The sequence below is a fragment of the Acanthochromis polyacanthus genome, chromosome 13, assembly GCF_021347895.1.
Source record: "Acanthochromis polyacanthus isolate Apoly-LR-REF ecotype Palm Island chromosome 13, KAUST_Apoly_ChrSc, whole genome shotgun sequence".
NCBI lineage: Eukaryota > Metazoa > Chordata > Actinopteri > Pomacentridae > Acanthochromis > Acanthochromis polyacanthus.
The window spans coordinates 18,569,469-18,592,613 of record NC_067125.1 but is presented as its reverse complement, the minus strand read 5'-3'; the positions used below and the strand labels follow the sequence as shown (position 1 = coordinate 18,592,613).

General features: G+C 39.4%; 2 protein-coding genes across 2 annotated transcripts in view; one reads left to right on the top strand and one right to left on the bottom strand.

Moving 5' to 3' along the window:
• The window catches only part of LOC127536903 (coiled-coil domain-containing protein 186-like), a 218,860-nt gene that overhangs the window by 160,015 nt on the left and 35,700 nt on the right, over window positions 1-23,145 (bottom strand). The window lies entirely within an intron of this gene.
• On the top strand, window positions 6,362-22,857 carry stard10 (StAR-related lipid transfer (START) domain containing 10). Its single transcript, XM_022200246.2, has 6 exons — window positions 6,362-7,248; window positions 15,976-16,123; window positions 16,268-16,371; window positions 19,529-19,646; window positions 20,151-20,203; window positions 21,671-22,857. The coding sequence occupies exons 1-6, from the start codon at window positions 7,090-7,092 to the stop codon at window positions 21,875-21,877; spliced, it is 789 nt and encodes a 262-aa protein (XP_022055938.1). The 5' UTR covers window positions 6,362-7,089; the 3' UTR covers window positions 21,878-22,857.

Here is a 23,145-nt window from a genome sequence, read left to right as displayed (position 1 = left end):
GGAAAAACTCCCCTGTAACAGATAGAAACTTTGAGTAGGACCCAGCTCATAAGGCTTTTACAGTTCTAGACAGAAAGTAAAAAGATGGCAGCAGAACAGAAGAGAAGGGAAGAGAGGGAGAGAATCAGAAGCAAGCACATGAACCATAATCAAATAATACAGTGCGTAATATGACCATAGTTAAAATATAAAACTCGTCAAGCTCATGAATTTACCAGGAAAAACCACATTTGCACCCATGCAGCACATGATACAATCAGATGGTGAGTGATACACATTTCAAAAGGAGGGTTTCAGCAGTATTTTTTTTCTTTTACATTTTACAGAGATTTTCCATACTTTGTTAAATTGTAGAAATGATGTAGAATATGTAGAAATGACAGATATTCTCAGAAAAAGTATTTAATCAGTATTAAAACCCTGTGTATACACAGTAATAAAAACAGGACAAAACTGTAAACAATGCCAACATTATTTTATTTATTTATTTATTTTTAGACATGGTAGCTTGTTCTTTTACAAAATCTACTGGTGCAGTTACACAGCTTTTACTGTGTTTATATCACCAAACATTATTTTATAAATATTTGGATTTGTTTAATAGATAAGAATATATATTAATGTTTGAAAAGTGGTAAATAATTTGTCATATTTTTTTGTTAAATTACAGATAATACCTCGTAAAATCACAGACAAAATATGAAGGGCAAAACTATAAATTTATAAATCATTTATTTTTATAATGTGTGGCAATAAAATAACACTGTTTTACTGTATTTAAATCAGTTGAAAATATCATTATTTTACAGGCACTGGTTGTTATTTTTACTTGTTTTGGAATATTTGAAGTTTCAGGTTGTATAAATGTTTATGACACAAACTCATAATGAAAAAACTAGTAGACAATATATGTTGGTGGGAAAAGAGTTTTGGTTCAGAAAAGTGAATTAATTTAAAAATACAAACAAGAATCTACAAACATTATTCAATCATTTTTAATGTTATTTTTCCCTGACATCCTTGCTGACAGGTTAAAAAAATAAAACAAATTTAATTTTACAGTGTAAATACCAGATTGACAGTAGATCAAATGGAAAGATCCAGCATTCAGAGCATTAATTATAGAACAGCTTAGTGGGCATACAGTTTGTTCATGAGCTCGCTGTTACAAGAAACAGAGCAGAGAGGCAGAAATCTATGTCAGTGCTGATAATAGTTTTTATCACAGATGAGTGAACTGGCATAAACTATAAGATATATCATAAGTAGAGTAGAAAATTGTTTCACAGTTTGGTGGAAATGGGAAGCTGGAAGCAATAAACACTGGACAAGTTTGTGGGTACAGTAGCTGCCAATCTGACACCTGAAAGGTACAAGGAGAGAGAGGACAGAGGGGGAAAAGTACAGAGTAAAATACATGGTGCTTTGCATATCACCTTCTGCCTGCCTCCCTAATTTTAACAAACTGTCTTGGTCGTACTTAATCTGTTTTATTGTGACAGTATAAGAGAGAGTGCAACAAACTTTAAATGATTTAAACTGCTCTTCTGTCAGAGAGAAGAACATTTTCCAGCACACACAGAGACACACTCAAACACTCACAAAGATGCCTATGAAAGTAAAGCTGTGGTGCAAACTTGAGGGGAAACACTGCATGAATTTATTAGCTGCCGCACTAGAAACTTTGCCTGATATGCGTGAGAAGAATGTATCCGCTTGCCTCCTTGGGTTTGTCTTTCTTTAAGGTAAAAATGATAATCACATTTAGTAGGAGGAATGGCACGTTTTTCAAAAATGTTTGGAGGCTCTACTGGTTGGCGATTTCAGCTACACCTACTAGCTTGCATATGACGAGGTTACCATCAAAGACACAGTGTGTTCCAGGCAAAGAAAAAATATTATGCATTTGAAAATGACATTTTATTGTGGCTGAAGATCAATCCAAACAGCCCCATTCTGACGTATACAAGAGTGGGCCTCTCACAGTGGAGTATAGCTGTGATTTATTTGGTGGGGATGTTGTGTGTTGGCAGTAGGCTTATTGTGCAGACATGAATCACTGAGGACAACATGCTCTGCCGTCGTAAATCCACAGACACCTTTACCAGCCGTCTCATCTGAATGCTACAGGCGTGGCAGTGTGGGTTTACCATTGTAAATTTGACAACAAATCCAGCCACAGTTACCCACACTAGCCTGTCAGTTTAGCTCTATAAAGTGTTTTTGAAACGTTCTGTTACTATCAGTCTCAACGTTTGTGCCTCAAGACAGTCAACGTCACCGTTCATGGATCAGAATAAATTTGCAGACACAGGTGAAGCTAGTTTTGAACAATGATGACAGAAAATCAGTCTCTCTGTCTCAGCCTGTAAGTTATCTCGGTGAGCCAGAATGCACAGCAGCAGAGCCCTGAAACTGACTCACCTAAACAGATTATAGCTGTAGTTAATGCTATTAATTACACCTGTACATGCTGTGTGTTTAGGTCTGTTTCAGGATTTTTGGTGCCGTTGCATGGCAGTGCCGTGGATTCAGTACTGTTTTTATCAACCTTTAAAAATACTGGGAAAACTAGTAACAAAGACAACACACTGAAGTAATATCACCAAAGGAAAAAAAAACAACAACACAAGGCTGTCTGGCAGAACTAAAACCAACACTGGATTTGATTTACATTTTTTTCAAGTTTTTGCCAAATGAGCACCATTACTGTTTCTTTTCTTCCCTATTAAAAGAACTTGCGCTTTACATGCTGCTTTGCTCTCTGGGTCAATCTTGACAACCTTGTGTTTCTTTTTGCGTTTTTAAATGAATCAGACTCACTACCCTTTTTCACAGCAGACACTTTGACTCGTCATAGCAGGACGGAGATGTCACACAGGAGAGACTCGCCACTTTAAAAGGTCTGAATAGAAATCTATTAGTTAAATCCATCGCGTCAAAGATGCTTTTTGTATGACATGTCCTGCCTCCCACCTCTCCCCCCAAAAAGCCAGTTTTATGCTTTATTACAGCTGGACTAGGAAACATTTAGCCAACACTGTTGCACTGATACTAACCTGGTTATAGATAGATAGATAGATAGAGAGAGAGAGAGATAGAGAGAGAGAGAGAGAGAGAGAGAGAGAGAGAGAGAGAGAGAGAGAGAGAGAGAGAGATAGATAGATACTTTATTAATCCCGAGGGAAATTCAAGATATAGGTTTTGTGTCTAACAGAAGCAAAACTGATGGAGGAAAACACTCTTAACCATTTTTTGGGGGGCCAAATCACCAAGCTTTTTCAGCAGCTTCTATCTAATTTGACTCTATATATATAGTTTTCATGCCCCAGAAACCATTAGAATTGCAATTATGCCCCACTTCCTATTCATTTAGATAGGGGGCTGGTATTGTTAGAACTGCTTGAGATCCATTACTAGGATGGCTGCTGAGGGGAGATACTTGCCACATTTGGAACTAATAACACTTATTTCCTCTCTGTTCTAGCAATGATTGGAGTGTGCGATTAATTATGTTTCTGATGTGTTTAATAAATCAAAATGTCTACCAGGAAGAAGGTCTGTTCAAATTCAACCACCTGTTCCTAGACATACTGTGTCATGAAGTGTGTGTTGTGTTTTGATTATGACACACTGTTGCTCAGTTCATTATAGTGAATAAAGCTCCTTCTCTCTCACCTTTTGCTGACAGTCAAAGGTTGTGGATGTGAATGAAAACTTTAACCAGCTTTTATTGACAGAGTTGTTGCATAACAGCACAATGTGAAGGATGACAACACAATAGAATGACAGTTATTGTGTGTCAGATGTACAATGATGTATTATTTGCTGTGTGTTTGCTTGTGACAGGCGAGCACCAAGCAGATGGATCGTGGATGGTATTCTACACCACAGCGGCCACCACCAGATGAAACATTTTCTCTTGGAAGGAAAAACATAGCACATTATATACAGAAATATACATTAAATTCAAAGACTAAAAAGTAAAAAGAAGCTCAGATATTTATGTTTCAAGATGTCGTGAGAACACCCACAGATCAAACTGAAAGAGACCATTAATGGGCTCACACACTCTGAGAGGAAGGGAGGGAGACGAATGAAAGAATGACTGCCCGGGCTGAAAGAAAAATAAAAAAAAGAGACATTTAACAAGACCAAGGAAATACACTCAGTATGGACAATAGACACTCAGTGACACAAATGACTGCATTTTAGCACATTTCAATGTGTTTGTTGCTCTCAGTAGCTGGGAGTTTATGTCTCCTTGTAACTGATAGCTGAAAAATCCACGAGGAAGTAGGACAAGAAGAAAGATGAAGACTCCCAAATACTTTACACGTCAGCCAACAGGATCCATGCGCGCCCCCGTTACTCCGTGAACTAACGAGTTTACAAAAGGTGTGCGCGTGCGGTGTGGTGGTTTTGAGTTGCGTTCAGAGACAGTAAGGAATTTAAAAATAATAAAACGTCCACTCAGTGATTGCCTGCATGTTTTAGACAACAACATGGTCACCTTATGCAGCGGACTTCCTATGTGTTAGTAATAAAAATGTGCTTTAAAATTTAGTCTAAAGTTGCTGTAAAGACTCTACTAGTTCCACAAAAGCATTACAGAACATGTAGCTAAACCTCTTCCAAAGCCTGTAAGTAACAATACTGAAGATGCATTTACTGAATTTTCACAACAAATTTGAACGCTGCAAAACCACAAAGAAGTAGAAGAAGAGGAAGCTTTGGTTGTATTCAGCTCTACTGATAAGCTACAAATGTTGGCCTGCCATTAGCAACCAATTATTTAGCCTAAAAATGTAGACCAAAACAATAAACTGCAACTACACAAATTTTAGTGTACACATCGTGTGTCTAAAAATGTAACAACAATAGCTGTATTTTTGTAAGAAAGTTACATAGTAGTTAGCCAGTTAGCTTAAAGTTTAAGCTCATGAGCTAATAACTAGCCTATTTGTTGGGCATATTTTAAAAATAACAATAGTCTGTGATCTATTTGTGGTTAATCTTAGTTTCAGTGTTTTTTAAGCAAAACAAGAGGCTTTAACTTGTTAACTAGTAAGTATTTTTGGACCCCACTAGTTGGCAGTTGAGTCAAGATAGATAGATAGATATTGATCCAGCAGCAGGGAAATTTTCAATTTTACAGCAGGGAATACAAGAAATAGTGCAAGAAAAAAATGGCATGAAAATGACTAACTGATGTATCTTGAGGATATGTTAATTAATTTGTCAACATTCTGAGCCTTACTAGTTGACAAGAGGGGCCAAAAGAAGCATTAATTAGTTAACTAGTCATAATTTTAACTGTGAATTATAAATTGGAATCTATTTGGCTTATACATTTTTAAATTGTGGCCTTTCACTATGCTTTTATTATGTTTTTTTTCTTTAAAAAAACAAAGCACTTTCAATTGCTCTAGTGTGTGAAATGTGTTTTACGGAGGACAATTTTTCTTTACTCTCACTAATTAATTTGTGAACATTTGGCTTTACCAGTAAATTAGCACAGACAATTGTAGGTCATTAGTCAACTAATGAGCTGAATCAGTGTTTATAGGTAACATGTCAGAGCTATTACAGTCCAATAGTTAACTAGAAAGACTCTCAGAGGTAGTGGTTAAATCCAGAGGGACATAAGTGTGTGCAAAAGTTGATCAGTTGGGATTTTCCTGACAACATTACATCTGGGCTCACTGGTAAGGCCTCTGTTAGGACCAGTTGGTCTAAAGTGCCAGATATTACTAAAAAAAAAAAGGTGTGACTAGTAAGAGTTTTTGTTCAACACAGTGCAATATTAGTGCTGACAAAACGTGGCAATAAACCTGGAGAAAAGTAAAGACTGATACCCAGTAAATGGATTAACCCTCGTGTTGCCCTGCAGGTCAAAATTGACCCGTTTTCAAGTTTGAAAATGTGGAAAATTATATATTTTCACAGTGAAACTTCTGATGTCCACATTTTCAACATTTTTTGGTGGAAAAATAGAAATGTTAAAAATGTTTCTTAGGAACATTCACAAAAACATCAACCAAAATCCAGCAAAATGTGCTGAATTTTGGTTGATTTTTTTGGTGAATGTTCTTAAAGAAAATATTAGAAGTTTTACCAATATATATGTAATCACTTTGGATATTATGAGGATTTTTTGAAAGATTTCTACTCATTTTTAAAAAATATTTCAAGAATTTTCTTGCCAAATTTGGGGATTTTTTTAAATAAAACTTTTAAAGGAAACTTTTAAGGAATTATTAGAATTTTCTTCCTGAGGGTTTTGCACATTTGCAGAGATTTGAGGAATTTAGTTATTTATTTATTTATTTTATTTATTTATTTTGCTGAACAGGAGGGTTTAAACATCCATTGGGCAGGGAGGTGAGCTTTCCTAGGAGCACCTGAAGGCAGCACAGGGAGGCGCTTGCACGGTAGCTGTCGCTGCATTGCCTGCTGCCGGTGCAGCCCGATCTCCTCCTCCTCCTCCTCCTCTCTCCCTCCACCTCCTTTCCCTCTTCCTCTTATTCCTCACCGCATCCTCTCCACCACCTGCCACAGCAGCAAAGCAGCGATGGAGAGCTTGTGCTCGTTATTGTGAAGCTCACAGAGGATCCCACCTGAGCCACGAGCAGAGAGTCATCCAGAGAGGACGGAAAGGCTGGAGACGGAGGTGAGGAGACAGAAACGGAGAGTGGCGAGCGGAAACGCAGAAACATATGGTTTGAGTGAAGAGCGGCTGTTTGCGAGGACTGCTGAAACGGACACAAACTTCTTCGAAAGCCGAGATCGGCTGATTTTCGCATTTGATTCGCCCGTCTCGTTTGTTTTTCCGCACTTCTCTGCCTTATTTCGTGCGCTCTCACCTGTGCGTCCACCTCTGTTCCATTAGTTTGTGTAGGGTATATTGCGGCTGTTGGACCTCCCTGAACACACACACACACACACCATCACAAGACGCAGCCTGCAAAAGCTTCTGGCTGGGAGGAAATTGAATTAGACAACTTCTTTCCACGGAAGAGGAGGAAAATATTTGTCGGCTGTCGGAGTCTCCCAGACCTCCTCTGCCTCTCCTCCCGGTAACGCGCTATGTCTGCTCAGACTGTGACCATCCCGGACGACCGGGCTTTCGCCAGCTTCAAGGCGGAGTGTCTGTGCGAAGAGGGCTGGAGTATGACCTACACCAAGGGGGCGATCGTGGTGTGGACCCAGTCTCTGGAAGAGGGAAAGTCCGTCCACAAGATCAAGGTAATTGCTCTTCCCCACAGGTATGAAATGCAAGTTTTAAAAATAAAACCTAATCTTCTCCACTGTGGTGCATTTCCTTTGAACGTCTAGCATTTACTGGGAAGGAAAGTACTGGTCATGTGACAACAGCACAAACACAGAGGGGATGGGGTGAAATAAAACCCAGCTTTATAATCGGGTTGGCAGGGAGGTGTGCTCTCTGAATTCCCATATGATTTAAACTGCTGACACGCTTTAACCGCTGCTTTTTGCTGCATTGTAGTTGCAGAGGCTTACACAGACCACTATTAGCAGAACAGACCAAGCACACTGCATATTATCCCTTTATAAGCACACATACAAATGAGAAATGTTCCAATATGATGGTACCAGCTCATCTGGAGAGCCTTGGAAATAGCAAACTTTAGTTCAGTGAACATATCCTGTTTAATGCACCATGGTGGGCACTCGAAGAAATGCACAAAAAAGAAGCGAAAGCTGCAGCTAGGTTTATCTCTCTGGAGACACATTACCCTCTGCCAGTGTAGCTATTTTCAAGTATTTATGCAAAAGTACATCATGCAGGGTGAGTTTAACCCTCATGTCGTCCTGCGGGTCAATTTGACCTGTTTTAAAGTTTGAAAATGTGGGAAAAAATATATATTTTCACAGTGAAAACTTCCACATTTTCAATATTTTGGGGAATTTTTTGAATATTTTTTGGTGGAAAGAAAAAGAAATGTTAAAAAAAATGTTTCTTTAAGAACATTCAGGATTTTTCCCCCGAATCTTCTTAAAGAAAATATTAGAACTTTTACCAATATATATGGAATCACTTTAGATATTTTTAGGATTTTTTTTGAAGACTTTTATTCATTTTTTGAAAATACTTAAAAAAAATTAATTTAATTTTTTTTATTTCTTGCCAAATTTGGGGATTTTTTTAAATAAAACTTTTAAGGGAAACTTTTAAGGAATCTTCTTCCTGAAGATTTTGCAAATTTTATATAAATTTCAGGAATTTTTTGCTGAATTATTGGAGTTTTTTCAGACAAGGAAACAATATTTTTTGGTGCCGTAAATGAGGACAGCAGGAGGGTTAATATGTCGGCTCACCTTGTGGACAATGTGGAATTAAATTTGCATACAGTTTGTTGTCAACACACAGGGAAGTGAGCAAAAGCTGAAATATTAAAATGGACAATAGAACTGATGAGGCTCGAAAACAATATAAACTGATAACTTATTGTATTCTCTGGTTACAGCTTTTGTAATCTGCTGCTTTTCTCAGTGTCAAATTATTCAGAACTGGCCGTACTATGCTTGAGTTTAATGGTGAGATTATTTTGGGCTCCCTGTGATGTGCGGCGGTCTTTTGTTGTGGTCTAGAAGTCCTACATCAAAGTACAGATTGTACAGTACAGAAAGTGCAGCAGGTGGAAAAATCTAGCAGTTCCTGTTCTGATCAGTTGTATAGGTGAGGTGATTTGACAGGCATGTGAAAGTGCACAATGAGCAAAATTTATTATCTAGTTAAACAGTCGTCGTGGCAGCTTCCCTCAAGTGCGAGTGTTTGTCTTGGGAGTTTATACGGCGGCATCATGAGGACAGCGGTGGCCTTAGAAGAGCTGTTGGGCCATCTAATATATAATATCAGACCACAGTCAGTAATAAGGCTGTGTTAGTGTTCTGGGACTCAGTGTCCTCACAGCACATATGTAGCTTTTTGTTCTGAATTTGAGAAATAGGTTGAATTTGCACACATTAGGGAAACAAAGGTCAAGTACAGTTGACAATATGGAAGCAACTGTGCCCGTCAGCTCCCTGGAAAATGATGAAAATGATCTAGAAATGGAACAAAGATATCATTAAATCACAGTTACACTTCCAGTTTGCTTTGCCAGTGCACACAACAGCTTCCTCTTATTGCCTCAGATGTTGGCTAGGCACCTGACTGAGTGGATATTTAGTGCTTAACTGGCTCAGAACTGGCTCAGATGCTCTTGTAGCGCTATCAGCTTCACCTTAAGACACATTTGGCTTCACAGCCGGCAGTTTTGGCAAGGATACGTCCACATTTCAGCCCTTACATATCGATCTGATCTTAAAATCTGATTACCGGGATACATCGTCCTCCTCGTGTACACCCAGACAGAAAAGAACCTGTTCTCCTTTGTGTAGTTGTGTGTGTGTGTGCTGCTGGTGTATCCGGGTCTGATGAGTGTCAGCGAGCCACCAGGTGTTTACTTTGGTAAATAAAGTGCTGTGTGTGTGTGTATGGGTGTGTGTCTGTGTGCACAGAGGTGTTATCTTCATATGCAGGGGCCACAAAAGCACAGTGCCTTTCCCAGCCTACCTTTATCTGTCTCTTTACCCGTGAGCCAAGGTTTTTTTTGTGTGTGGGGGTCATATAAGATCATATAAATAGGCCTAATTTGCCCGTGTAATTCCTCAGAGTATCTCCTGTGTGTGCTGAAGGATGGGTGCATCATGTCTGCACCATCAGCAGGGATTAAAGTGTGTGTATACAGAGGGTAGGGATCTGCTTATTCACGCTTTTACATGCAGGACAGGTGTGTTTCCTCCTGACAGCCGCAGACTGCAAACGGTGAGAGGTAGAAAGTGCACACAGACACACGTTTGGAGTTTGGGTGTGGCTGCTATCCATAACGAGCACTTTATCTTTATGCAAATATGACAGTAACAGAAGATGATTCTGGCATTGTGCGTCGTTGTTTAACTCCCCTTTCCTTTCAGCCGGCACACTCATCAATCCTCCACCCTGGATGTGTTTGTAACATGCTGACATTAATTGCAGTGGTTGATGGTGTGTATGTTTCATACTCTTAGGTGTGTGTGTGTATTCAGGCTAAGCAATCAGCGATGCCACAGATACAGCTCTTCTATTTATAGACGGAATAAAAGCATGCATCTTTGCTGATGCATGTCGAATGATTAATGAGAGTGTTGAGACTTTTTTGAAGACTTCACTTCTCTCTCTCTGCCTGTGTACATTTCTCTCCTTCCTGTAGCATTCAGAGCAGTAAAGAACAGAATGTATATCTGCACGAGTGAGAGAGCGAACAGGCTGGCAATCATAATTATCATTAGTGATCTAATTATCATCAACGCCATTATCGTCATTATCATCATCTCTGCCGTATTCATCAATAATGACTTCTGTATCACAGTGTAATCAGAGCTGCAATCACTCACATTAACTGTCACCATGATATCATTAGTCTGCACGTGACTTCACATACGGTGCACAATATGTAGGAGGTTTTATTTACTCATATAGTTTGACCCCGCCTCCCATCCCTGAATCCCCCAATGCACACCCACACACACATACACACACACACACACACACACACACACACACACACACACACACACACACACACACACACACACACACACACACACACACACACACACACACACACACACAAACTCACTCCTGGATTTGCCTTCTCCCATGCTGACGTGGAGGGAAGCCCAGCTCTGAATCACTCGCAAACACCCCCTCGAGTTTTTTCTCATAATTGTCTTCAGCAATCATATATCAGCACTCAGAGGAGCAAATAATGACAGTTGACAGCTCGGAAGAAGGGAAGGAAGAGAGTGGCAGGGAGAGTGGGCGAGACAGGGAGTAAGGGAGAAGTGGAAAGTGGGTGGAGTGGGTGGGATGTGCCAGGGTCAGTGGGAAAGAGGGTGGAGTGGGTGGGATGTGCCAGGGTCAGTGGTCAGTGGCTGTTCTGAGTGGGCAGCAGGCGACATGTGGACATGAAGGCATGAAGAAGAGACGCAGGAAACTGCACACACCTATTGTTTGTGTCCCTGTTTGCTCCCTTGTTTATCTCCCTCCATCTGTGTCTTATCTTTCTGAACTCTACTTCACCTGCCTCTCTCTCCGCCCATCTCCTTGCTTCATCTGTTGAGTTTACTGAATTAGTGCGTAACAGAATTACGCACACATGTACTTCGCCGCCTCTATGTCTTCATTCTGCGCTGAACGTCTTTTGCTGCCTGCAGTTCTCTTCTTTCGCCTTTTCATTTGGTTCTCCTTCTTCCTCCTACTCTTGTTTCAGTTTGCCTGTGGATACAGCACATCCATTATTCTCTCTGGTCTTCTCTGACCTATTGGTCTTTTGCCAATCTTTCCACACTCTCACACACATAGATATCAAATATGAGGTTCATAGTAGCCTTTTGTAGAAATAATGTAGTTACCATTTGCATTTTCTGTATTTTATTTTTCATACATAAAACAGGATATATGTAGTTAATGTACACTTTATTTTAGAAGTCCTACTATACTGTTTTCTGTACTGACTGTGTTTTGTAGTTCCACTATGGAGAGTCCCTCATGTCAGAAGCGTCTGTGCAATCTCTGCTACATGCTACGTAGCTCCATTCTGCATGTCACAAACGTCCCATTAAGAGTTACAAAATCATTTCTGGTAATAACAGGAAACTCCAAAGGGCTTTAACTATTGTCTTTGATAGACTAGCATTTCATTAGTTTAGGCAGAGTGGTATCAGATGACTCTTACAATCACTAATCTCATTTAAGCAGCCAGCGAGCCACCCTTTGTGATGTGACAGACTGTTTTCCCTTCTGGCCTCCCCACAGTCTGCTTTCTTACTCACAGTTTTGGAAACTTTGTTTGCACTCTTGACTTAATTAAAAGAAGTTATACCACAATGTAAAATAAATTGTTACAAGTAGAAGCCAAGCATTCAATTATTATTTAATATTAGTGGTTGTGTTAACAGCAAAATACATGTACTCATTATGCAGGATGTCCCCCTCATATGACAATATATAGAATATTATTGCAATGATAATGAAGCATGAAAGTGTGTGCAGCATTTTTTTGTTAAAGCTGGTTAAGATAATGCTAACTTTAACAGATTTATTTACGATAAAACAGTTGAATCTATGAATTGATAGCTTGCAGGGATCAGATAAATGGAGTAAAAGTAAAAGAATGTAAAAGATTCCTTAGTAATGTGTAGTAATGAACTACAAAAAAGTACTTCACTATAATACTTAAGTAGATGTACTTTCCACTCTTGCTTGGTCATCATACATGCACTGTATCTTTGCTTTTGATTTGTTTGGCTATAGAATAGGCCTTACTACTAAATACAACTGTATAGCAGTGTTTAGCTGCAGTGTCATATCTACTGTGCCATTTTGCTACTTAAAAGACAGGATTTTTCCAGAATATTACAAGAAGCAGGAGTACCTCTCAATATACTTTTTGAGTAAATGGTGAAAAACACTGAGACTCTTTTAGAAATTCTTAAGTACAAGACACCCTGATTAAACGGAACCTGGGAAAATGCGCTTATAGGCAGCTGATCCTGCTGAGGATCATTGCTGTTATCTTGCAATGATACAGAAATGTGTATCAAATCTGAGGATCCAAACTATAAGCCGTGTCACTGCCAAAATCTAATCAGGTGATCCTTCTGTCATTTCTGACCTTCCCTGAAAATTTCATCCAAATCCGTTATTCTGTTTCTGAGTAATGTTGCTAACAGACAAACAGACAGACAGGCAAACGTACGCCGATCATCAAATAACTCTGCTGAGGCTCCACCTCCTTGGTGAAGGACTTGTAGGATTTTATATGTATAAAATGTATTGGGACAACCCATTAGCTGAGTGGTTAGGGCTCATACCACATGGATGCAAAGACTGTCAGCAGTGAGTCAGAACTGACTTAGTGAGTCAGTTGGTTTGCCAGCCGATCAGACTTTTACTTCATGTCTTTCCTCTGCTCTTTCTCCATATTCCCTGTGCTGTTATCAAGCTAAAGGCAAAATGCCAAACATAATAAGCTTTAAAAATAAATATAGAAATCTGTGTTTTCTGGCTCCACCTGGAATTCTCAGCCCTGCTCCCCTCTGTGTGAACTTTGCTTATGTGTGTTTGTTCAAAGTCATGCAGACCAGTTTAATTAGAAAAACTGTTACGTGTTGATAGGTGTGAACGTGGGCCTCGCTGTATTCATGTAGCTCTGTGATGATGTTGCAACCAGTTGAGGCTCTTTTTGTGCCTTTCAATCAACACAGTTTTGCTCTTATCATTAGTGTTCACACTTTGCTGAGTGGTGTGACCACACATACAGCATGCAACTTCATTTGGCTTCTGCAGGACTTGTCTGGTTGCTGTCAAATCTTCTGAACTTTACTTACTTCTGAATGCTGCTTTACTTACAGGTGATTTCTTTGCATAGTTTGAGTAACAGTGTTTGACCCTGAAATCAGAACTCATTCTGCCTCTTCAACAGAACCATTTAAAAGCTCCTTTTTTGTCCTTGATTAGAATAATGATGAGTTTAAACCAAATGATTCACCTGCATCAGATTTGCATGTTGTTTTTTTTCTTCCTGTCTGTTCTGTTATTTTGCTGTCATCATGCAGCCTGTATGTCCCTCATCTCTGCACTCATTCTACATTTATTTGTTCTGTGTGTTCTTTGTTTAGGAAAGCCATTTCAGTTTAGAGTCTTCAATATCTCTAGTTTCACTGTGTGGCTTTTGTGAAGTCCTGGTGAGGCTGTATGTATGTCTAAAGGCTATAAAGCTGAAGTTGATTACAACAGCTGTGGCTTGCTCAGTTTCAACAAGTGCACGTAGCTTTCAGATGCAGTGCACACACTGACACTGCTGTACATGTCTGATTTGGATTCAGAATTGGTAAAATAAGGTTTGGGGTTTTGGGTTACAAGCCAAAGTAGGACATTGAGTTGATAATATCTAGTGTCAGAGCAATTAATTTGACTTCTGGGTCTTTACCTGAAAAACTGCTTTGAAATGATGAGTTCTTTTCTTCTCAATAGACTCCCAATTCCCAAGAAAGCTGAAAACTTCTTTTTATGATGAATGCTCAAAGTGACTTTTTGAAAGTCTATATTCAATCAATGAAGCTTTAATAGCCTCGGCAATCACCCAACTTCTCTTCTAGTGCCAACACTGACTAAAAATTGTAACTCTCTAATACCTCAAAATGAATGCTTGTTAGCGTTTAGCTCTAATTAGCAAATCTTATCATGCTGCCAAGCAAAACAAACATGCTAAATGTTATAGCTGCTAGACAGCAGCATGTAAGCTGTACTTTGTCATTTTATTCTTTCATGTGACACAATGACTAGTCAGTCATCGTTAGTAAAAGTTTTTATTGATCCATATCTGAGCAACACTTTAGATAAGAAGATTTACATAAGATTTAAAATGTTAAAGGGCACATTTTGTGCTGTTACATCAAAGGTAAGGACTTTGTATTTCACAGACTGTAACTAAAACTGTGAAGAGACCTCCCATTGAAGCAGCTTTACAGCCAAATGTAGAGTGAAGTTGGTGATAATTTTCTTAAATTAAGCCCTCAGGGAACAAGGGAATGAAGATAGTTCAGATTGAGCTTTAAACCTTCTGGACTGATTTGTAATGGGAGTTAAAATCATCTGGGACAGATGACTACGGTACACTTGGTCCATTTCTTTCTTATGTGCTCTTCTTCTCTTGCTCCAATTTTTTAGCCTCTCTTTGTCTGTCAATTGTTTTAAATGGACATCCTTCATTGCTGTTTCTTTGTTGTATTCGTCACTGTCTTTGTCTTTACATGATTCCCCCTTTCTGTCTCGTTGTTATTACCGTTGAGAGTAATGCCCCCAGGTAATTGTAACTGTAGTAACTCCTTTGCTCTTGGGCTGCAGACCTCTTTCTTTACCTGGGGTGTAGCGCTGTCTACTCCAAACATGAGCTGGAGTCCCAATGGTTTCATTAATAAGCAGCAGCCAACCTACACGAACACACAAATCAGCAGTCTGTGGTTTGGATGTTTAAATGATAAACTGCGCCGAGGTTTTGCTTTAAAATGCACCTCTATGATTTAATTCAAGGTTTCTTAAAGTAGATTTTAGGATCTAAAGTCAGTAAATTATTCTTCAAGTGTGTTTTATTGAACCAAGTTTGTGGTACAGAATGAATTAACGTCTTTTGCTTTTTAAAGACTTCACATACCTATAGCATGTAGTCGTCCTGCTACTGCTTCACTCTCGCCGTCTCACCATTTGACGTATCTTTCTGTCTCTGTCTTGTAGCGGGTGTGTTGTTTTCCATTTAAGCGCTCAGCTCCAGTAATGACTCATCTATGGTCAGTGGTGTCTCTCACTCCTAATTTTCTGTCTCTCTCACACACACATTGTCTCTCTCTCTGCTCTTTGACACTCTCCACCCATCTAATGTCTTATCGTTTACACATCAGTCGCCAAATATTTGTGTGCTTTTAATCTGACGATGTGCAGGATCTCCTAACTCCCAACTTTACACACAATGCACTTGCTCATACTGTAGTTGTTCTGTTTGCATACCAGATTATGTACGTTGCATTTGTTTTTGCGTGTCTTTGATGTGCTCATCAGGGTTTGTTTTTGTTTCATACTTACCTTCGTCAGCATGACTGTAAACTGTAGCCTCTCAACAATAGCAGTGTTTCCTTTGAATTTATAGGGCGCAACTTCATTAAAATCTAATGGATTTTCCTCGCCCATAGCTCGCATTAGAGACACAGGGCTATAAAATGTGAAGTACCGCATGATTGGTGCTGTTGCATTAGTTATGTATGGTAAATACACATTCAAGAAATTGGGTTTAGTATGTGCTGGGCTCCGTGTACTTTTTATTTATTGTCTACAAATTAACTCTCTGTTTCTCATTCTTTTTCTCTCAGTGTCGGATGATATGTAAGGACGTGTCAGCTGAGACTATGTACGACGTTCTCCATGACATCGAATACAGAAGGAAATGGGACTCAAATGTCATTGAGACCTTCGACATCGGGAAACTTACGGTCAACGCAGATGTTGGTTACTACTCATGTATGTTGCACACTCACTTCTAAACATATACAGTTTGCTACATCTTGTCTGCATTAATGTGGGGCTAAAAGGGAAGTAGACAGATCATCAAGACCGCATTGTTGTAAAATGTTTTGCTCACTAGAGTTACCTTACTGTTAAAAGGGAAGTGTCCAAAACCTCTTCGGAACCGTGATGTCATCACGCTTCGTTCCTGGCTGCCAATAGGGAAAGATTACATCATCATGAACTACTCTGTCAAACATCCCGTGAGTATCCGCAGAAACACACACAAACACAGACAGACAAATGGGTTCTCAGTACACAGAACCCCTAATGCAGCATTGCAAAACAAATGGCTGATGATTCTGAAATGAGCACATAGTGGGTGAGCCATAATGAATTTTTCGGTGTTGTCCTGGATTAAAAAAAATAAATTCTGCAAATGTTTGTGGTAAGGCAGCAATGCAAAGCTGTGTGTGTACGAATATTTTAAAATGCGGCTCATCTTTTACAGAACCAGTCCATCCAGACAGTAAAGATGCTCTAGCACCTTTTCAAAGAGAGAACATCCTCATACCTCCTGTCATCGATGCATTTCCTGAGAGAATTATAGATGTACTCTTTGCCAGCACTGCTTTAATTTAACTGTGGGATAGTTTGTTTGATTTACTTGAACATAGTGTGCTTTAGTTAGCTTCCAATCATGCTTTTTAACGACTTGATTCATTTGAATGCCAAAGATCAGTAACACAAACATGTTGATTAAAGAACACCACGTGTGTGACTTTTAGCTTGGAATCAGGCCTAAAACCTTGGCTTTTCTTTTGCTATTATTTCTGTGTTTTTGTCTAACTGGAAGAACTGTCTTTTGAATCAGTTTGTACTCATCACCCGCCTGTAGGGCTACAACAGCCAGTTATTTTCTGTACTGACTAATTTACCAATTATTTTTAATTGATTATTTGATTATCTGGTGGTAAAAAATAAAAAAAATTCCTCCATTTATTTAATGAAAGAATATTCTGTTTGGTATTACATAAAATGAAGAAAAGCAGTCAGTTATCATTGACAAATTACAACCAAGTCATATTTGGCATTTTTGCTAGGAAACTGACAAATTTTCAGATAGTTTACTGATCAATGAAGCTGTTTCTGCAAGACCTTGCTCACTGTCTGTTTCTGTCTCTATTCTCCTTTCCATGTCTTGTTTTCCTTCTCTTTTCTTTCTTGTTTTTGTCTGTCCCTCAGTCACTTTTTCTGTCTTTTCCCTCTCAGTTTTTCATTCTCAGTTTCACTCACTAACATAATGTTTACAGAAGGATAAGGCCTCTCATGTGACTCTTCGCTGTTGACTTCCACCTCGCCTTCCGCATTCCTGCATCAATTAGTGGTTACGAACGTAATAGACTGTGTGCATGTTTGTGTTCCATGTGAGTGTACATGACTGTGTGTGTGTGTGTGTGTGTGTGTGTGTGTGAGAGAGAGAGAGAGAGAGAGAGAGAGAGAGATAAGCCAAGGTCACTCCTGAGCTTCATGTGTAGAGTGAACTTGGTGGTGATACTTCATAAAGTGGTGATCTCATGCTTACACCAACAGGAGTCAGTCCACCTGTTCTGTATCTCCTACTACATTCATTATTCATCTTTCACATGATTAATACCAACTGTTTTCAGTCATAAATATGCAAAGCTTTTCAGCCATCCACCTGCAGTGTGTATTAACTGTGCCATGTTCCACTACAAACCCCACAACTGGACAGATTGTTAAAGAGTCTAGTTTGTTCCTGCATGAGAGTCCTATGTATTTATATCAGGGCAACAGCTATTGACCACTAATGGCTGCTAATGACTACTTTATTTGATGTAGACAATGTTGTTTTAGCTACAATGGTGGCATGACTCCAGGAATAGCAATCCCAATCTATCAGCCCGTTAATTGGTTTGGCCCATGTGGAAATGTCTCAACAGCTATTTGATTGATCGATATTGCATGAGTGAAATTTGGTACAGATATCCGTTGTGCCCAGAATATGGCTAAGAACATTAGTGATCCACAGACATTTCATATATCCAGATCATTTTTTAGTTTTGTTGCAGCCAAAACCCACAAATCTAATGATGTTTCCATTGACCCCTTGCTGCCCTTTGTATAATTAGTGTTTACATGCTAAGATGATGAGATGATGAGTATGGTAAACACTATATGTATAGCTGCTAAATATCATCATGTTAACATTGTCAGTTTGCATTAGTTCACTAAGAGCAGCCTCACAGAGCTTCTAGCATGGTTGTAGACCATGTGTCTTATTTATTAATTGCTGTTTCACTAACAGAGACCACACCATTGATTTGAAACTTGATTTTTTATTGGATGCACAGGATCATTATGTTGGTGATGACTGAGATGAGCTGATGCGGTGTGGAAAAACTTAGTCGGAGATCAGCAGCGACTCCTGGACGGCAGACTACCTAGGAAAATAAGAAGATAGGAAATTAGGAAGAAGTATAGGGAGGGTGGGTGGAGCATGAGAAGCGAAGTGGGAAGGGCAGAGTGGTATATATAGGTGTACAACAGGAAGTAGTGGTGATTGAAGTGTGATCCTGCTCCTGAACCTTAGCTTTTTATCTCCATTTAAAATGTCAGAAATAACAAAGGGCAATTTCAGGTTACCAAAGGGTCAAAGTGATGTATAAAATATGTTTCTTTCGTCTGACCAACAGCAAAGAAACAAAGCTAAGTAAGAGTAACACAGGAAGTTTTCTGGTGTGGTGGATGTTTCATGAAGTCCCTACGAAAAAGCCATTATCTCAGAAGACTATAATGCTGTCTGTGATTTCCTGGAACCTGCAGCTGATTCATGCTACCTGTCAGTGTACTGTCAGGAGAAATTCCTACAATGTAACCTATTAGTAGATTGTGCTCTTGCCAAAAATACGAGTCAAGAAGTGGGGGAAAGATAAAGTGGTTATCTGAAGTTCTCCTCTGGTAACAGTTCTTAGCTGGCTGCTGCTCTGTGTGCTGCTTAGATTCTCTGCAGTGCGCCTGCCCCAATTAGTACCAGCTAACCAGTACTGTACTTCATTATCATAAATAAAAATCTTAGATATGTAGTCAAAGGGGATAGTTGTGAAATAGAGGGCTATATCTGGCCTTTCCTGCTGTGCTATTCACAGGGTAGCAACGACTGGATTTACATCAGAAATATGACTGTGAAGCAGAAAATCACTTTGACTGGCAGCTTGAAAACATCCCTTGAGTGTCTACCCTGCAAACCTTTGAAATATCATGATAGACAGTCAAAAAGAGCAAGGTTGTACACATCAGAGAAGGATTTCTCAGATCTCTGTTTGCGGATGCATGTGAGTACGACTCACAAGTCAATTACATTAGGTAACTTCAGGTCACACTGTGTTGTCTCCACAGAAATACCCTCCTAAAAAGGACATGGTGCGTGTTGTTTCCATTCAGACGGGGTACATGATCCAAAGCCAGGGACCTAATCACTGTACCCTCACTTATATGGCCCAGGTAGATCCCCGAGGTAAGTAACACACTTACACAGGCAATTAGGACACAAGGACACCCTCATACACAGCACATATTCACGCACAAAAAGACTGAAGCACACCAACACACTCACCCAGGTGCTTAAAGCATGCTCTGTGTTCTATGAATTATTCATTCCCCTGCCTTTATGTCAAAACGGGTCACCATAGTAACCATATGAAGGACAGTCTATTTCACTATCTCACCTCTCTGTGTTCCTCTTCCTCGTTTCGCTCTTTTTCCTTTATTCTCCCATTAATTCACTTCATTTGCAGATAGTCCAAATCTTTGTAATTACTTGCTGGTAATGCGTATGTTTGCATCTGAGTGCAGTGAGTAGCAAGTTGCTGAGCTTAACTTTGATGCTGGTGACAAGACACGTAATAAAGCAAACTTTAAATCTCTCTTTTATGTCTTCACCATCCTCTTCTTGCTCGCTTTCACTTTGACTCTCACACTTTTGTCTGTCTTACTGTGTTCTCTCCCTCTCTCCTTACAGGATCGTTACCCAAGTGGGTTGTCAACAAGTCTTCCCACTTACTTGCTCCTCGTGTAAGTCACGTGCAGATAAATGGATTCTGTGAGCGTGTTGTGTGTTTGTCCATGTGTTAATGCAAACACAGTTCTTTGAGGTTATACACAGCACAGTGCCTGACACGATGAGAATGTGCAGACCTTAAATGCATGTAAAATAAGTACAGGCTCCTCTACATGATCCGGATACACACTGTTTACTGTTTGTCTGTTTGAGGGTGTGTGCATGTTTGTTGAAATAGGGCAAAGACTCTCTAGAGAACACCCCGGGATGGAGGAGTCTCTTGATGGCTGTGTCAGAAAATAGCAGCTCAGTGAGATGTACAGATACCCCTGAAAATAACCATGCTGATGGCTTCAACAGAATATATACAGGGAGAATTTTCTCACTGGGATTTTAGAGATTTTTTTTATCATTCATATGCAAAGATATAAATAGTGTTAGCATTTCTCATTTTAAACCACTGGCCTTTATTTTGTGTGCAGATTTGTAAAAATTCTACACATATCCATGCAGTTGCCTTTTCACCTTTGACACTGTGAGAAAGTACTTGATGATTTCTGACATCAGGGTAGGCCTTTAACATCCACATTAATGCATTTTTGTTTTAAAACACATAATTTTTGCTATGTTTACAGCTGTCATCCACACTACTGTGGTGTTCTAAAACTTTGACTTTTGGAAATGCTGCTGACCCCATTTTAGTTTGACAGCTCTGATGTGATCAGACACTTTTGGAAACAATGATGCAGACACTTATGTTTGCTTCATGAATGGTTCTTCCGAGTTGCTACGTGTCCTTCCCTTATCTATCACGCCCATGTGATGTTACCATTTTCTAGAAGACAAAAGAGACATTAGCCTGTGTTACTTTCTTTTAGAAATGACTCCACCTATTAGTAGGTCCGTACGAATAATTTGCTAGTCTTACTTTTCCCCATTTTTGTTTTTCCTCAGCAGAATGTTTTACAACTAAGCAATCTGCCCTCTGCTTCCTATTTAAACTGGTGAATGATCATGAAATAAGCTTTTACAGGCGTTCAAGCAGAATGGACTGCGATTATTTCTGGAATAGTGCTTCAAAATGGCATTTTAAACTGAAAATGTGTTAGTGTGGATATTACCATATTATCTCCCAGCATCTCCCTCTTGGCTTCTCTACCCACATTTCATTTTTGTACATATCTCCATCTCTCACAGCTTTCCTTATGTCTCCCTCTATCCTGTCACTCATCCGTGTTTGTCTCTTTTTTTTGGAGTGCTATTTCTGTCCACCATATCTGTTGAGTTCAGCTCAGTCTGCCTTATCTGAGTATTGACCAAGAAGGAATATTGGCAAACTTTTCAAGCACCAATCATTTTTCGCTGTCACTGCCATCATTTCTTATTTGTCAGTTGAATTTGTTAAGGGTCAATGCAAATGTAGAAAAAAATTAAGCACGTGTTGTCCTTTCCTTTGTGTTTACCTGTCTTGCTCTTTCCAGGCGATGAAGAAAATCCACAAAGCCTGTTTGAAGTATCAAGAGTGGAAGCAGAGCCATAACCCTGGCTTCAAGCCCTGGCTCTACCCTGAACAGACTACATTACCCAGCATCCCACTCTCTGAGCTCAGCATCCAACGTGCAGAGAGCCTGGAGAATATTGATGAGAGCTCACTGGCTGAGACCCAAGAGAGAGAGGACAGCGACTAACACACACACACACACACACACACACACACACACGCACACACACACACAGTCTATACAAACAGTAATGCAGGGATACATGAATACCTGATACGCAACCATAATTAAACATATGCATTTGTGACTTTTTGTAATTATGTGTGTGTATATATTGTACATGCACATACATACTTGCATCCATATTGTCCATGCATATGCAGGCTAACCAAAAGGCACACGTGTGTAGGAATTCATGCACAAACTCATACTTCACCGACTCGATCTCATACTTAGATGCTTACGTACGACATAAATAATGTATGAAGACATGCATAGATAAACAAGCAGCATACATGCACTCACAGTTAAACAGCCACCCATTGACAGGGGGCTCCAGGAATATTTACTTTTACAAGTCTAGAAAATGATATCTACTGTAATTAGAAAAATGGCTGTAAATTTTGTTTTTTTTCATGTCTGTTCAAGGGATTCAATGTTTTCTGATTGGGACCAATGCAGGTTATCATAGAAACTATATTTTTAGTCAGATTTAAAGCTAAAATGTTTACAGACTAACCTGACAGTGCATTTTTTGCTGTTATTCAAAACATGACCATTTTAAAATAACACTGTCCTCTTTTAACAACTCATCTAACATTACATTGCAACCCACAATGGGACACATGTCAACATACACTATGAATTTACACTACACTAATGCACTCAGACATGTTTACACACTCAGTGTGTATTTCTGTGCCCAAAGTGTCTTTCTGTCCCGCATTATGTGTCTCCATCACTTTTTGCAAGCACATAAACATATGCAGGTGTGCAGAAGGCAGCTAACCCAACCTGCATCCCTCTCTCTAACACACACAAACACACAAACACATTCAGATTTGCTCTCACATGTACTGTCTGCTCCTCTATATTTGAGAGATGTATGAATGTATGTAGAGTTTAAAAATTAAACAGAGATTCCTACAAAGGTTTTCAAATTTCAATGGTGATGTGAGTGGTGTTTTTTCCCCTGCATGTGTGTTATAAATGTGTCTCTGCCTCTGTTTGCATTGCTGCCTGTAGCTTCACATGGTCATGTTGGTGCTAAAATAGGTGTAAAGAATCGGTGACCTGATTAACTGTTTGATCTGCTCTCATTCACACGTTCTCACTGTGACATGCGCACACACAAGACAATCGATTTTGAAACTGTGCCACCATGATTCGTAGAGGGGAACACCATCACAGGCAGCACACTGATAAACTCTATTTACTCAGTGGAAAGTATGTTT

Coding starts and splice junctions, on each gene's coding strand:
- stard10 (XM_022200246.2), top strand. CDS start 7,090: ATGTCTGCTCAGACTGTGACCATCCCGGACGACCGGGCTTTCGCCAGC. Junction 7,249..15,975: donor AGTCCGTCCACAAGATCAAG/GTAATTGCTCTT, acceptor TTTTTCTCTCAG/TGTCGGATGATATGTAAGGA. Junction 16,124..16,267: donor AGATGTTGGTTACTACTCAT/GTATGTTGCACA, acceptor TACTGTTAAAAG/GGAAGTGTCCAAAACCTCTT.